A 13,232-nucleotide genomic window follows, 5' to 3' on the forward strand; every position below is an offset into this window, starting at 1 on the left:
CAGAGGGCAGCACTGAACCTGCAACATGGTGGCCTCTCAACAGGTTTTCAACCTGGAAATCCAAGGAGGGGCTGTTCAGCTAGGAAGCCCCTTCAATTTGCTATGTTGCATGTACGAGATGCAAATCTCACGTGCAGCTCTGGAAGATTGAAGTCCTTTAAACCATCTGCTTGAAAGCATGGGATTTGAACAGCCGTGTTCTACCAATTTTAGGGATGCTGTTCACCCCGAGTTGCAATAGAGCTACAACAGCCTTCAGAATAAGTCCATGATATCCAAAAAACATGGGTGGTGGGAAAGCCCTGCCCCCACTCGCTGCTGTCAGCCACCCCGCATGGCCCTGGTGAGGACTGCGGCAGAGCTCTCAGCCCTGGTTGGAGCAACGAGCCTGGAGCCCCTCCCCTGTTCTGCCCCTTCCGCCCGTGACCCCGCCCATGGCTCCACCCCATTCCACCCTCTCTCGCTCCCCCCATTCACTCCCCTGTCCCGAGACCAGGAAAGCTCTGTGCCCCCACCTCAGCTGCGGAGTCGCAGTGAGGAGCGAGAGCTCCTCCAGCCCCAGGGTCATGGTGGGAGGAGACTTTTCAGGGGGGTCTCAAACCCACCACTGCCCCTCCTCCATGGTGGGGTGAGGGTTGGAGGGAAGGCTTAGCCTTCACTGGCCTCCATTATGCGCCACTTACGCCAAAAAAATCCAGTAAAAGCACAAGTAAAATGAGCTGCCTTCACTGTAATTAGAAAGTGGGGCAAGAGCTGTGTGAGGGCAAGACAGCAGTGGAAATTATTATGGTTTGGGGGAAATCTGCTGCCACGGGACTTTTGAACTTCAGAAGAACTGTAAGTGTTCATACACATACTGTGTAACTCAAGCTGGCTGTTTCATCTCGGCGTGTTCAAAGGCGAGCTTATTACCTTGGGTAATGCTGAAATGTAGAAGAACTGGAAGGTTGAAGGGCTGAGTTGACTTTCTCTGACTTGAATTTGTGTTTCCAGGGAGGCTTCATATTTCAAACTTGCAAAATAATTGTCTATGTCCTTTAGAGAGCTTCCTGTAGCACACCGAGCAGTGCTGTTTCTTCAAATCCCAGAATCTTCAGTTTGAGTCCCAAGCAAGGATATGTCCCTCTCATTCTAAATACAAGGTTGAAACATTAGTAGTAGGTGAATTGCTAAATCACCTGCCCCTATTATACCTGAGCATTCATAATACAAAGCAAATGGCTATATTATTAACACATTGTTAACTTTCCTTTGGCAGATATTTTTTCAAGTGCAATGCAAAAATTCCACTGAGGAACAAGAGGGGTGACTACAAAGTCTTTGAGTGTGCCAAGGTCATAGAGAGTTTTGCCAGCAAAGCCCGGAGCTTGGTGCCAGTCAAATATGAGGTCATTGTGGTTACTGGGTCTGAAAAAGGAGCTGGGACCGACGCCAATGTCTTTATTACCATCTTTGGAATAAATGGAGATTCGGGCAAGCGTGCTCTCAAGCAGAAGTTCCGGAACCTCTTTGAACGGGGCAAAACCAACAGGTTTTGCCTGGAAACCCTGGAGCTGGGGGAGTTGAAAAAAGTCCGGATTGAACATGACAACAGCGGCATAGCAACCGGCTGGTTAGTGGAGAGGGTGGAGATCACCAATTCAGCTACTGGAGTGACCACAATTTTCCCTTGTGGGAAGTGGCTGGACCAGAACAGAGGAGATGGTATGACCTGGAGGGAATTATTTCCAAGATATTAACAGGGATGCATCTGCAGCCTTTAAAAGGAGCTGCAATGAGGATATTTATATTCACTGCAGAGGGGTTTTTCTTACTCACGTCTTACACCATTTTGTATCCCGTTTTACTTTTTACAATACTGTATTTTATATTGAAAGGCTTTTAGTAGGAATATATACTCCCAGGATTAACATTTTATAAAAAGAATCACACTTTTTAAATAAAAATGTGTGAATGGCACAATTTTTCTGGTCCACTGATTATCCATATCAAATCCCCTTAGTTTGCGGCTCAAAGGGTGCGGTTTTATTTGCCCAACTACCAAGGCTGGAAACTCCAACAGAGAACTGATGATCAGGCTGGCTGCTCTTTTAAAGTAAAAGAGGCTCAAATAACAATTAAGCTGACATAATCATGGGGGTTGGGTGTAGCAGTCCCAATTTTGACCCACTTCTACTCACTTTCTTTGTATTTGAGCGTGTATATTTGTTTGTGTGTACACGTGAGATGAAGAGTTGAAAGCAACAACCCAGATAAGATTTTCTGAACAGGTATTTCAACAGGAAAGTGAATCATCTAGGTCAAGTCTCTGCTGCTGTGACTTGGCCTAACTCCTTTGACTTCAATGGACTGACACCAGTTTACAGCGGCTGAGGATCGGCACCAGTCCACAGGTGTTAAGCAGCTCCAAGATCATAGCTATGAATTGAACATCATAATGATTTTGTGCTATTCAGCTGAATGCATTAACAAAACACTTAACAATAATCAATTCTGCTTTAGGAAAGCAGCAAAGAGCACATGTTCAGAGCTATCTCAGCATCGTTCTGCGCTGTGTGACATGCATAGCAATCACTTGTAAAAGCAGCTGCCATTGATTTTGTGGGTTTGTTTGTTTTTTTTAAGTCTTGCAATTTTGACTTTTCGAAAAAGGATAGGTTCCTGCACAGAGTCAAAACTGACACACCAGCACATGAGCTTCCCAGTCCCTAATACACTTTCATTCACCTATTTGGCCAAATTAGATTAGATTTGCTAACAAATAATTCTGTACTTAAAACAAAAATAACATTTCTAAAAAAAAGTCTTTGGGACCCCAACTCCCAAGCTAGGAGAGTGCCTACCGTCTCCATTGAAGTCAATGGCAAAACCCTGTTTAACTTCACTGCAGCCAGGATTCCACACCAGGAGTATGTCCTGGTCTCCTGGTTCTACCATTGTTTGGGGCAAAGCAGGGAGGAAGAGTTTGCCCAGCTGAGGAAGGCAGGAATCAGACTCCAAAAACCTGCAGATCGTGAGCAGGTTCCCATACAGTCTGCTCTGCTCCATACGCTGATTCCTGGCCACCTTCCTTCCTGATGGGAGTCCTTGAGCGCCCATAGGCATCTTTGCCAGCAGGCGCCTCCTCTTTCCCCACTAGGGACAGGGGTTCCCAATCTGAACAGGGGCTAACTGCACGCATTAATCCTGATTTGACCAGCAGTGAGTTACACAAGCTGCCAACCCCTTGTGGAGTCAGAAGCCTGCAGAGAATCAAAGGGGGGGGTTCTGTGGGGGAGGGGAGAGGAGCCTACAGATGCAGCAATCCCTACTTCTATGCATCCCAGTCAGGCCCACAAGGGCTTCAGCATATCCCCTCTAATCTGCTCGCTAGGCAAAGCTCAGCCAATAAAACAATTCTCTGCCCTTTCCATCTGAAGCTTGGCTATTGTTTCTTTCCCAAGGCATCTGCTCTTAGATCCATCCTGCAGCCTTGTGCTCCCATTCTCTGCTCTCCCTACCTGCAGGGCAGAGGCATTTAAAGGGCGATTAGCCATAAATCCAGGGGTTAAAGAGTGAATCTCACCAGTGTGATAAGGGGCCATGTGAATTTACTTTGCATCGAATTGCTGATTCCTGGTGATGTTAATCACAGCCAAGGCCCAACAGTTGTTCAGATTACATAATGAGCTGGGGCATTTTCCCAGCCTCCCAATCCCCCACCCACTTCTCTTCTGTTTACCACAGCAGAGGCAGGATATATGATCCTAAGCGGCCTCATTAGGCGGCTTGTATCTCCAGAGATAGTTTAGGTACAATCTGAGCACTTCACAACACCCCTGGGAGGGCTGGAAATACTGTTGTCCCCATTTTACAAATGGAGAACTGATGCACAGAGAGGCTAAGGCCCAGCACCACAAATACATTTAGGTTCTTAAGTGACTTTCCCACACACGGAATCCATGGCAGAGCAGGGACCTGTCTCCTACAGCTTAAGCAGTGGCCCATCCTCCTGCTCGTATGCAGTAGCTGTAGTACGGTAGGTGCCATATAGGCCAGCATATCTGAGCCTACTGAATGGTATGGTTTTGGTATCAGTGAGGCATTTTTCTTCCAGTAGTGGGGAGCCAGCCTAAGGCATGGGGCCGTGCCTTTGCAAGCTACTCTCCCCTGGGCAAATTCCACCCTGCAGGGGTCCTACATCATGATCATCTTTTGTAGGTCAGCCAGTGTACCACTTAGGCCATGTCTACATCTAAAATTTTGCAGCGCTGGTTGTTACAGCTGTATTAGTACAGCTGTATAGGGCCAGCGCTGCAGAGTGGCCACACTTACAGCAACCAGCGCTGCAAGTGGTGTTAGATGTGGCCACACTGCAGCGCTGTTGGGCGGCTTCAAGGGGGGTTCCGGGACGAGAGAGCAAACCGGGAAAGGAAACCAGCTTCGCCGCGGTTTGCTCTCTCGGTCCCGGAGCCACCCAGCAAACCGCAGGGAAGGAGACCTGCTTGCTCGGGGTTCCGGGACCGAGAGAGCAAACCGGGAAAGGAAACCAGCTTCGCCACGGTTTGCTCTCTCGGTCCCGGAACCCCGAGCAAGCAGGTCTCCTTCCCTGCGGTTTGCTGGGTGGCTCCAGGACCGAGAGAGCAAACCGCGGCGTTCCCGGTTTGCTCTCTCGGTCCCGGAACCCCGAGCAAGCAGGTCTCCTTCCCTGCGGTTTGCTGGGTGGCTCCGGGACCGAGAGAGCAAACCGGGAAAGGAAACCAGCTTGATTACCAGAGGCTTCCTCCTTCCACGGAGGTCAAGAAAAGTGCTGGTAACTGTCTACATTGGATTACCAGCGCTGGATCCTCTACACCCGAGACAAAACGGGAGTACGGCCAGCGCTGCAAACAGGGAGTTGCAGCGCTGGTGGTGCCCTGCAGATGTGTACACCTTCAAAGTTGCAGCGCTGTAACTCCCTCACCAGCGCTGCAACTTTCTGATGTAGACAAGCCCTTAGAGTGCATTCGGCCCTGTGTCCATGCTGCCTCAGCTAACAGGTAAGTGCTTAAATCAAGTCATTTTCAAAACCTTTCTGGGAAATGATGGTTTTTGGAGAACAGCGAGTTACTGAAATCTACCTAATAATCAGCTGCATAACTGATCAAGGACTCACTGATGGGAATAATAATAGTGATTGACTCTTAGACGCTGTCTATAACTGTCATTAATCCCTCCAGCTACAGGCCTGATGCTACAAAGTGCTGAGTGTTCAAAGTGGTGGGAGTTGAGAGCTCGCTGGAGGATCAGCCCCTGCAATGGAAATATCTAGGCCCGGCGGCTATGCTAATGAACACCCGGCTTGCTTCACTGGCATTGCCTCGCATGCACATGAGCGCACCGCTAGGAGCTGAGCCTAGGGTCCTGCTGATTTTATAGTGCAAGCCATTGGTACTGTATTACAGCATGTTTAACCCAATCATTACAGCAGATTATACTGTGAAACAATGGGCAGCATTGAGGAAGCTTGTACTGCTACTGCCTGCTGTTTCCTAGCTTTCTGGGGAATCAGGCATCAGTCGCCATGAGCAAGCTGTTGTGCTTGTAAAGGGTTTCAGCCTAAGCATGCATTCCAAAACAGCCTGTAATGGCTGGAGCCTCTGCCTGTTCATTTGCAGGGCTTGGCTGCCTGATCATCTCCTCCAGTGGCTAGGGAGTTTGCTTTATTTTTTTCCCTATAGTAGCACTAGTAGATGCTCTAGACTACCAGAGCGCTACAGACCATGGAGTTATTATCCAAATTGTGATAGATGAAATTCGGTGGCAGCGGAAATGCAGGCCGTCAGACTAGATGATTGCTGTGGTTTGTTCTGACCTTAAAAAAATCTTTGAATTAAAAGCTATGATGTTAGCCTCAACTGAGATCAGAGCTAGGCTCCTGGCGAGGCCCTGGACAAACAAATTGTGAGAGGCAATCCCTCTCCCAGAGTTTACAATCTAAACCTGCAGAGGTTGGGAGAAAAGAGGTGATTCTGAAAGCCAGAGAGATCTAAGTGAATTGCCTACGGTCACCCTACAAGTCTGTGGCAGAGTTCAATCTAACTCTCCTGAGTTCTATGTCAGTGCTTTAACTGCAGTAGGGGGTCTGACCTAGCAAACTAGATCTTCCACTAGATCTTCCATTCTCTGGAGTATTTTTCTAGGATCAGCCTTCTAATTTGAAAAAGTTTTTCCCCCCTTGAAGTAAAAAAAACCACTGTGCATAACATTTAAAAAGTCACTTTGTGTTATAGCAGTAACATTGGTCTGCCAGACATGCCATGATAAAACTCAGTTCTCAGGGATTTTTACTTTAACCCCAAGTTCCTTGGTGAAAGTGACAGTTCGGGAAGTTCAGCATTTTCATTCACACTACGCTTTTCTTTTTGCGATAGAACATACATGATCATCTTGTGCTTCAGGTGGTAACTGACAAAAAACATTATTTATTTATTTAAGTCTGATCAGTCCATAAGGTAGGTTTCTGGCTCTGAGTAAGTGACAAGAAGATTTGTTTATTTTTAAATAAAGATCCATTTTTTAAATGTAAATCAAGCAACTTTCAGGCTAAAGCACATTTCATGTCTGTAAAAACAACGAGCAGTCCTTGTGGCACCTTTGAGACTAACAAATTTATTTGGACATAAGCTTTCGTGGGCCATAAGCCACTTCATCAGATGCAGGGAGAGGAAATGACAGTAGCAGGTATAAATATACAGCACATGACAAGATGGGAGTTGCCTTACCAAGTGGTCAGTGCTAATGAGGCCAATTTAATTAGGGTGGATGTGCCCCATTCCCAACAGTTGATGAGAAGGGGTAAATAGCAACAGAGGGAAAATTACTTTGTAATGCTAACGAGGCCACTGCAGTCAAGGCGGATGTATCCCATTCCCAGCAAGAAGGTGTGAGTGTGATGGGCTGGATCACAGAACCCCCCCCTTGGGAGCTGCCACCCAATGTGCCAAGCAGGGCCGGCTCTAGCCATTTCGCCGCCCCAAGCACGGTGGCACGCCGCGGGGGGCGCGGTGCCGCTCGCCGCTCCTGCGGCTCCGGTGGACCTCCCGCAGGCATGCCTGCAGATGCTCCACCGGAGCCGCGGGACCAGCGGACCCTCCACGGGCACGCCTGCGGGAGGTCCACCGGAGCTGCCTGCCACCCTCCCGGCAACCGGCAGAGCGCCCCCCGCGGCATGCCACCCCAAGCACACGCTTGGCGCTTTGGGGCCTGGAGCCAGCCCTGGTGCCAAGACTCCTTCTGCCCCTGCTTTCCTGCCCCATCAGCTTAGGACTTCAGTGCCCTGCCTGGTTTGAGCCAGACCCACTAGCCTGCTGCAAACCCAGACCCAGGGTCTGAACCACATCCCCTAACAGCTGCAGGCTTAACTGAAAACAGCTGACAGAAGTGTTCTTGCCTCTAACACTTAGATGTCCAACTCCCAATGGGGTCCAAACCCAAATAAATCCATTTTACCCTGTATAAAGCTTACACAGGGTAAACTCATAGATTGTTCACCCTCTATAACACTGATAGAGAGAGATGTGCAGCTGTTCCCGCCCCCCAGCCCGGTATTAACACATACTCTGGGTTAATTAATAAGTAAAAAGTGATTTATTAAATTTAAAAGTAGGATTTAAGTGGTTCTAAGTAGTAACAGCCAGAACAAAGTAAGTCACCAAGAAAAATAAAATAAACACACAAATGTATGTCTAATCAAACTGAATACAGATAATCTCACCCTCAGAGATGGATGCTTCAGTAAGTTTTTGTCCTCAGATTGAACACTTTCCAGGCCCGGGCACAATTCTTTCTCCTGTACAGCTCTTGTTCCTGCTCAGGTGGTAGCTAGGGGATTCTTCATGATGGCTCCTCTCCTCCCTTTGTTCTGTTCCACACCTTTTATATCTCTTTTGCATAAGGTGAGAATCCTTTGGCCCTCTCTGGGTTCCCACCCCCTCCTCTCTATGGAAAGACACCAGGTTAAAGATGGATTCCTGTTCAGGTGACGTGATCACATGTCCTGGAAGACCCCCCTAAGCCTTCATTCCTCCCAGTCTGACTCACAGGAAGGCCTGCCTGCAAACAGAGCCATCCACAGTCAATTGTCCTGGTTGATGGGAGCCATCAAGATTCCAAACCACCATTAACTGCCCACACTTTGCATAATTACAATAGGCCCTCAGAATTATATTTCATATTGCTAGATACAAGAGTGGTACATTCATACAAATAGGATGATCACACTCAGTAGATTATAAGCTTTGTAATGATATCTTACAAGAGGCCTTTTGCATGACGTATATTCCAGTTACATTATATTCATTTATTAGCATATTTTTATAAAATTATGTAGAGTTCAACATTACAGTGAGTATCAACAGACACTTTTCATGTCTGTGCCACTGTTTTTAATTTGGCCCAGGCTGATAGTTGCTGTAAATCATGGCCAGCAGACAGCTGTTTGGGGGGGCGTATGGCCAGACAAATGGTGGTGCCAGCCCAGTACTGAGTGATCAAGTAGCTCTGTCACCAAAGGACACACATGTATTACAAGCCCGAATTGGCTGCCTCCTAGAGTGAAGGGAGGTCAAGTGGTTCAGCACTGGACTGAGACTTAGAAAATCTGGTTCCGTCTTCTGCTCCACCACAGATGGCCTATGTTGACCTTGAGAAAGTCACTTAATTCCCTGTGCCTCAGTTTCCTAACTGTAGCGTGTTCCATATACTTCCCTCCCTCAGAGGGTGTTTTGTCAGGACAAGCTCTACATATCTGGGAGGAGCTCCCATAGTCTAGTCATATGGCCATGTAGAAGTACCTAGGTAGCCTTAATGAGTGCTCATTCTGTGAATGGTATGACTTTTTTATGATGACCACATCACTTCCAAAGATAAATATGGCCTTTCGTCTTTTCACACAACTTTGCCATGGTTTTAATGAACACCGGAAATGATCCATCTAGTCCAGTGGAGAGGGACCAGCAGCCTCTGCTTCAGAGGAATGTGCAAACACCCCACCCCACACCCCCCAAAAAAATCCAACAAAACCAACCACAAAAACTCCATAATGGACAATACTGGACTAAGCTGCCTATAACTGTAGCCATTAACCAAAATGGTGACATTTAGTCCTGAATCAAATTAGCCAATTCTCATTCTCTCCGCTGTTGCTTTGAGACAGGTTTACTTACGCTGCAAGTGAAAGTGACTTTTGTTTTTTGCACCTTTCCTGTAAATACTATAAATGCCAAGAGCAGAGGAAGAGGCATAAACCCTCATAAGCCAGCATATGACCCAACCGCTAATTAATTAGGGGCAGAAAGTTTATTTTCTGTGGCGGGCAGGTTATGTAACTGCCATTGCAGAGTTTTTGGCATCTTCTTTTAAAGAATCTACTACTGGCCACTCTCAGAGACTGGAGTCTAGCTGGATCCTTGGAAATCCCAATGCATAAGAGCTGCTGGTTGGGAATGAGGTAGATAAAGCTATGTAGGGAAATCGGCAAGGTCCCTTTGCTTCCATCCCTCCCTCCCACTCTGCTGGCTCTAGCCAATGCCCTATTCCCCCTGTGCTTGTACACACTCCAAATTTGGAAAGAAAAATGGCTTATTAGTTCACTGAGCTCAATAACATCAGATCCGTCAGCAAGTCTTATGTTGCCAAGTTACTGCATAGTTCCAAAATGAGAACCACAGTCCCTTACTGTTGACAAAGAGCACACCTGCTGCCGTGGACAGAAGTAATCACAGGCCGGTTTTAGCTATACTGAAGGCAGCCTAATAGCTGCTGGAAACACCAGGCAATATTTTGCTAATAAAGAGTCAATGTTAATACCAAGGGTCACGGATCTTGCTGGGACCAAGGAGGACTATCTTGGCAGGAAAAAGAAAATTTAAAAAAAAAAAAAGCCTTAAAATGTACCCCTTGTTTTCTATAAAACTAAACACGATCCCATCTCAGGGGACCTGTTCAGTTCCTACAACAGCTAATGCTATCTAAGTAATAAGGTTCAATGGAATTTTTCCAGTGTGGGGGTTTGCTTTATGTGACTAAAACGAATGCATTCTTTGCAAAGCTGAGAACCTGTGGGAACAGATCCTCAGCTGGCCTAAATTGTCCAAGCGCCACTGACTTCAAAGGAGCTGGAACAGGTTACGCCAGCAGAGGATCTGCCTGCTGGGCCTGTAAATTGGTCAGCTGTGTAACTCCTCTTCACTGCTCTGTTACCATTTTGCTTTCTAATTATTTGCTCCTTAACGAGGGACAGGCAAATTTTATTGTAATTTTTTTTCTTGTTTGGACTCCTGACACACTAAAAATTGCAACCACCCTGCTAATGGCAGCCACCAATATGGCAAATTTGGCTGCCTCTAGCTATATTTTGTAATGATAAGATTCTCCAATTCTTCCTCCTCGTCAGCCTTGTACTTGGTGCAACAAATGAGCCCTGGGTAGAAAGGTGGTGTCTGGTTAAAGGTGAGTTTCAGTAAGTTCTGTGGAAGTGAAAAAGAAATTAGCCTGAAACCTGTTGTAACTGACAGGTTCATTACATTCCTATGCAATCTAGTCTATAGCAGTGGCTAGCTCTGCTGTAATACTTAGACTAGGTGATCATAAGTATCCTTTCTAGACTTAAAAACCTATGGAAGCAGGTTGCCAAATGCCATCATTTTCATTTGGTAGCATTTTATACCCTCACTGGACTGGAATAAGTGAAAAAAAGAGGTGGACCAGCAGGCCCCTTTCTTCCCAATAAAGTTGTCTACACAGGGCTCTTTAATCCGCAGGAAGATGCTAAAAAGACATAAAAGAACCAAATTCATTTTTATACCAACCTAAAAGCTTTGGTTGCTCACAATTACAATGCAGAGGGCCAGATGATGCTAGATACTATTCAGCACGACTAAATGTTACTCTGCAAATAGCCCCACTGAAGTCACAGAGGCTATGGTGGAGTAAAGAAGCTACTAAGGGTGAATAAGGGTATTGGAATTTGGCCTTATCTGCACTAACTTAATGGGAAAAGGTATTCCCTCCCCCCCCCCCCCCGCACCCCACCACTTGCTTGTTCCTATTTGTGTCATTGGGCAGCAGGATGTTATCAGTCCAACACTTAAAAGCAGCATGGGTTATGTTTTGCTGAGGTTTTAAAGATAAAATGATTGTGATCTAAACTGAGTTCTCCCAATGCTATTACCCTTTCAAAGGAAATCATAAGATCGCCACAGAGCAACTGAGAGGTTGAGATCCGGTACCAAAAGACCATTTTCCTTGGGCTTGACATTGCTTGAAAATGATCCCACACCCACACCCACACCCACTCTCTGTCTTTGTCCCTCTCTCCCTTTCAAAAATGACAGTGAAAGAAAGTACATCCAGCTTCTTCTTATCAAAATGTGCTCAGAGTAATTATGAAGTCAATAAAGCTACTCTACTTCAAACCGGTCACAGCTTCATAGCTGAGGTCACACTCAGGTGTCCTTATAAGCCCTATATTTAGCCCTCAAATAGCTTCTCTTTTTTATCACTAGGATTCCCTAATTAGGTGTAGATTTGTATCTAAATCCATTCAGTAGTTAGGATTCATCAAGCCTTTATCCCTAGAATAAATATGAACATCGGATAACACATTTTAATAGCTCCGGTCAAGAACTTTGTATTATTCTCTCCCCAGCAAAAATGAACAGATTAATAGGCTGAATGCTATAAAACTTACCAGGTAAACTAGGTCATAAAATACTCCACGGAGGCAGCCAAAAGTGAAAAGTGTCAATGAGATTCACTCATTTTTTTAGGCATTCCTATCAGCCCCTTTGAAATGGTCCAAATACTCTTGATTCTGGGAGAAAGGAGTGAACCCTCTTTCAGTGGGATATTGGGGGTGACCTGGCTCCAAGAGGTTATGTGGAGGGACACTACCTGTATTTGACTGGGTAGGCAACTGATACTTATGTTTTCCAGGCCACTTCGTCTTCACGGTGGGGTGGGGATTCTGCCAATACCCCGTCCTGGAGCACCTCAGAAGATATTTAACTGGCTGCAGCAAGTCAGTGGCATTGCAGAGTTAAGCTCCCATACTGCTGCTTCACCAGGTCTAGTGAGAGAGGGACTTATGCAGCTTTTAGCCAGGGGGCAGTAGGAGGCACAGAACATCACTTACTATTGCCTGCCTACCAGCCTTGGGCTCAGGAAGGTGGAACCTGACTTTGGCTCGAGGATGCAAACCTTTTAGAGGGTGAAAGACAAATGTGGTTAATTCATTTCTCACCATTGTCAGCATTGTGTTTCCAGGTTCCATGCAGGACCAGACATGCAAAGTACCAAAAGGCAGGTTTGTTTTTTAGGTTTTCCCAGCATGCAGAGGCTAGACCAGAATCACCCACCCTGGGGAATGGCCAAGACAATCTCCTTGTCTTGCACGAAAGAGCCGGTGTGCCTTTAAAAGCGGCCTAAGGAAACCAGGTTGAATGTGTCCCCCCTTTGATTCTACAATGTATCAAGAAGCCCTAAAATCTTTGCCTTTTGGAGGAAGAGGGGCAAGGAAGTAAGAAGAAAAGCTTTTTTTTTTTGGTTAGTTTTAGAAATATCAGGGAAGTCTCATCTTCTCTGGCTCAGCTGGGGAGACTCATGACAGTGACCCAAGTGCAACATGCCTCTATCAGCGCTTTACTAAACAGATGAACCATTAACAGAGGAGTCTCTTCTCCTTAGAGCATTAAATAGACATGAGCAAAAAAACCCAACAACCCCAGTGTATAAGAGTTGGAGGAGGGGGCAAGAGGAAGAACCATCTCCTCTCAGTTACTTTCACACCCTCCCCTCTCACTTTCCAGTCATTCAGAGACTCCTCAGGTGACACAAAGCAGCCAAAAGATGGTACACACCTAACGGTGGTTTTGGTCTAGCTCAGGCCACATGTGGAAGTTTTACTGGTATAACTATGTGGCTTAGGGGAATGCTTTCTTCCCCCTACAGTTACAAGCCTAGCGTCAACCCAGTTACACTAGTATAAAGGCAGCTTGTACCAGTATATTATTCCTGTCCCTGTACTGGAATAACTAGATGGGATAAGGCACCTTTATACTGAGAGAAAGGCATCTATACTGGGAGGTTTATGCCACTTTAACTATATTGGTATAAGACAGGCCCGTTGGGTTGGAGCCAAAGTCCACTAGAGTCAATGGACAGTCTCTCACTGATGTCAATACACTTTGCAGCAGGCACACAAAGAGTCCAGA

At 46.3% G+C, this 13,232-nt stretch overlaps 1 protein-coding gene across 1 annotated transcript in view; it reads left to right on the top strand.

Moving 5' to 3' along the window:
* The window catches only part of LOXHD1 (lipoxygenase homology domains 1), a 283,207-nt gene extending 281,306 nt beyond the window's left edge, over positions 1–1,901 (top strand). Inside the window, exon 43 of the mRNA XM_030567584.1 lies at positions 1,259–1,901. Coding sequence (XP_030423444.1) covers positions 1,259–1,739 — 481 coding nt within the window. The 3' untranslated portion in view covers positions 1,740–1,901. The remainder of the gene's footprint in view (positions 1–1,258) is intronic.
* The last annotated feature ends 11,331 nt before the right edge of the window (positions 1,902–13,232 follow it).

This window comes from Gopherus evgoodei, chromosome 6, assembly GCF_007399415.2.
Source record: "Gopherus evgoodei ecotype Sinaloan lineage chromosome 6, rGopEvg1_v1.p, whole genome shotgun sequence".
In the NCBI taxonomy this organism is placed as follows: Eukaryota; Metazoa; Chordata; order Testudines; family Testudinidae; genus Gopherus; species Gopherus evgoodei.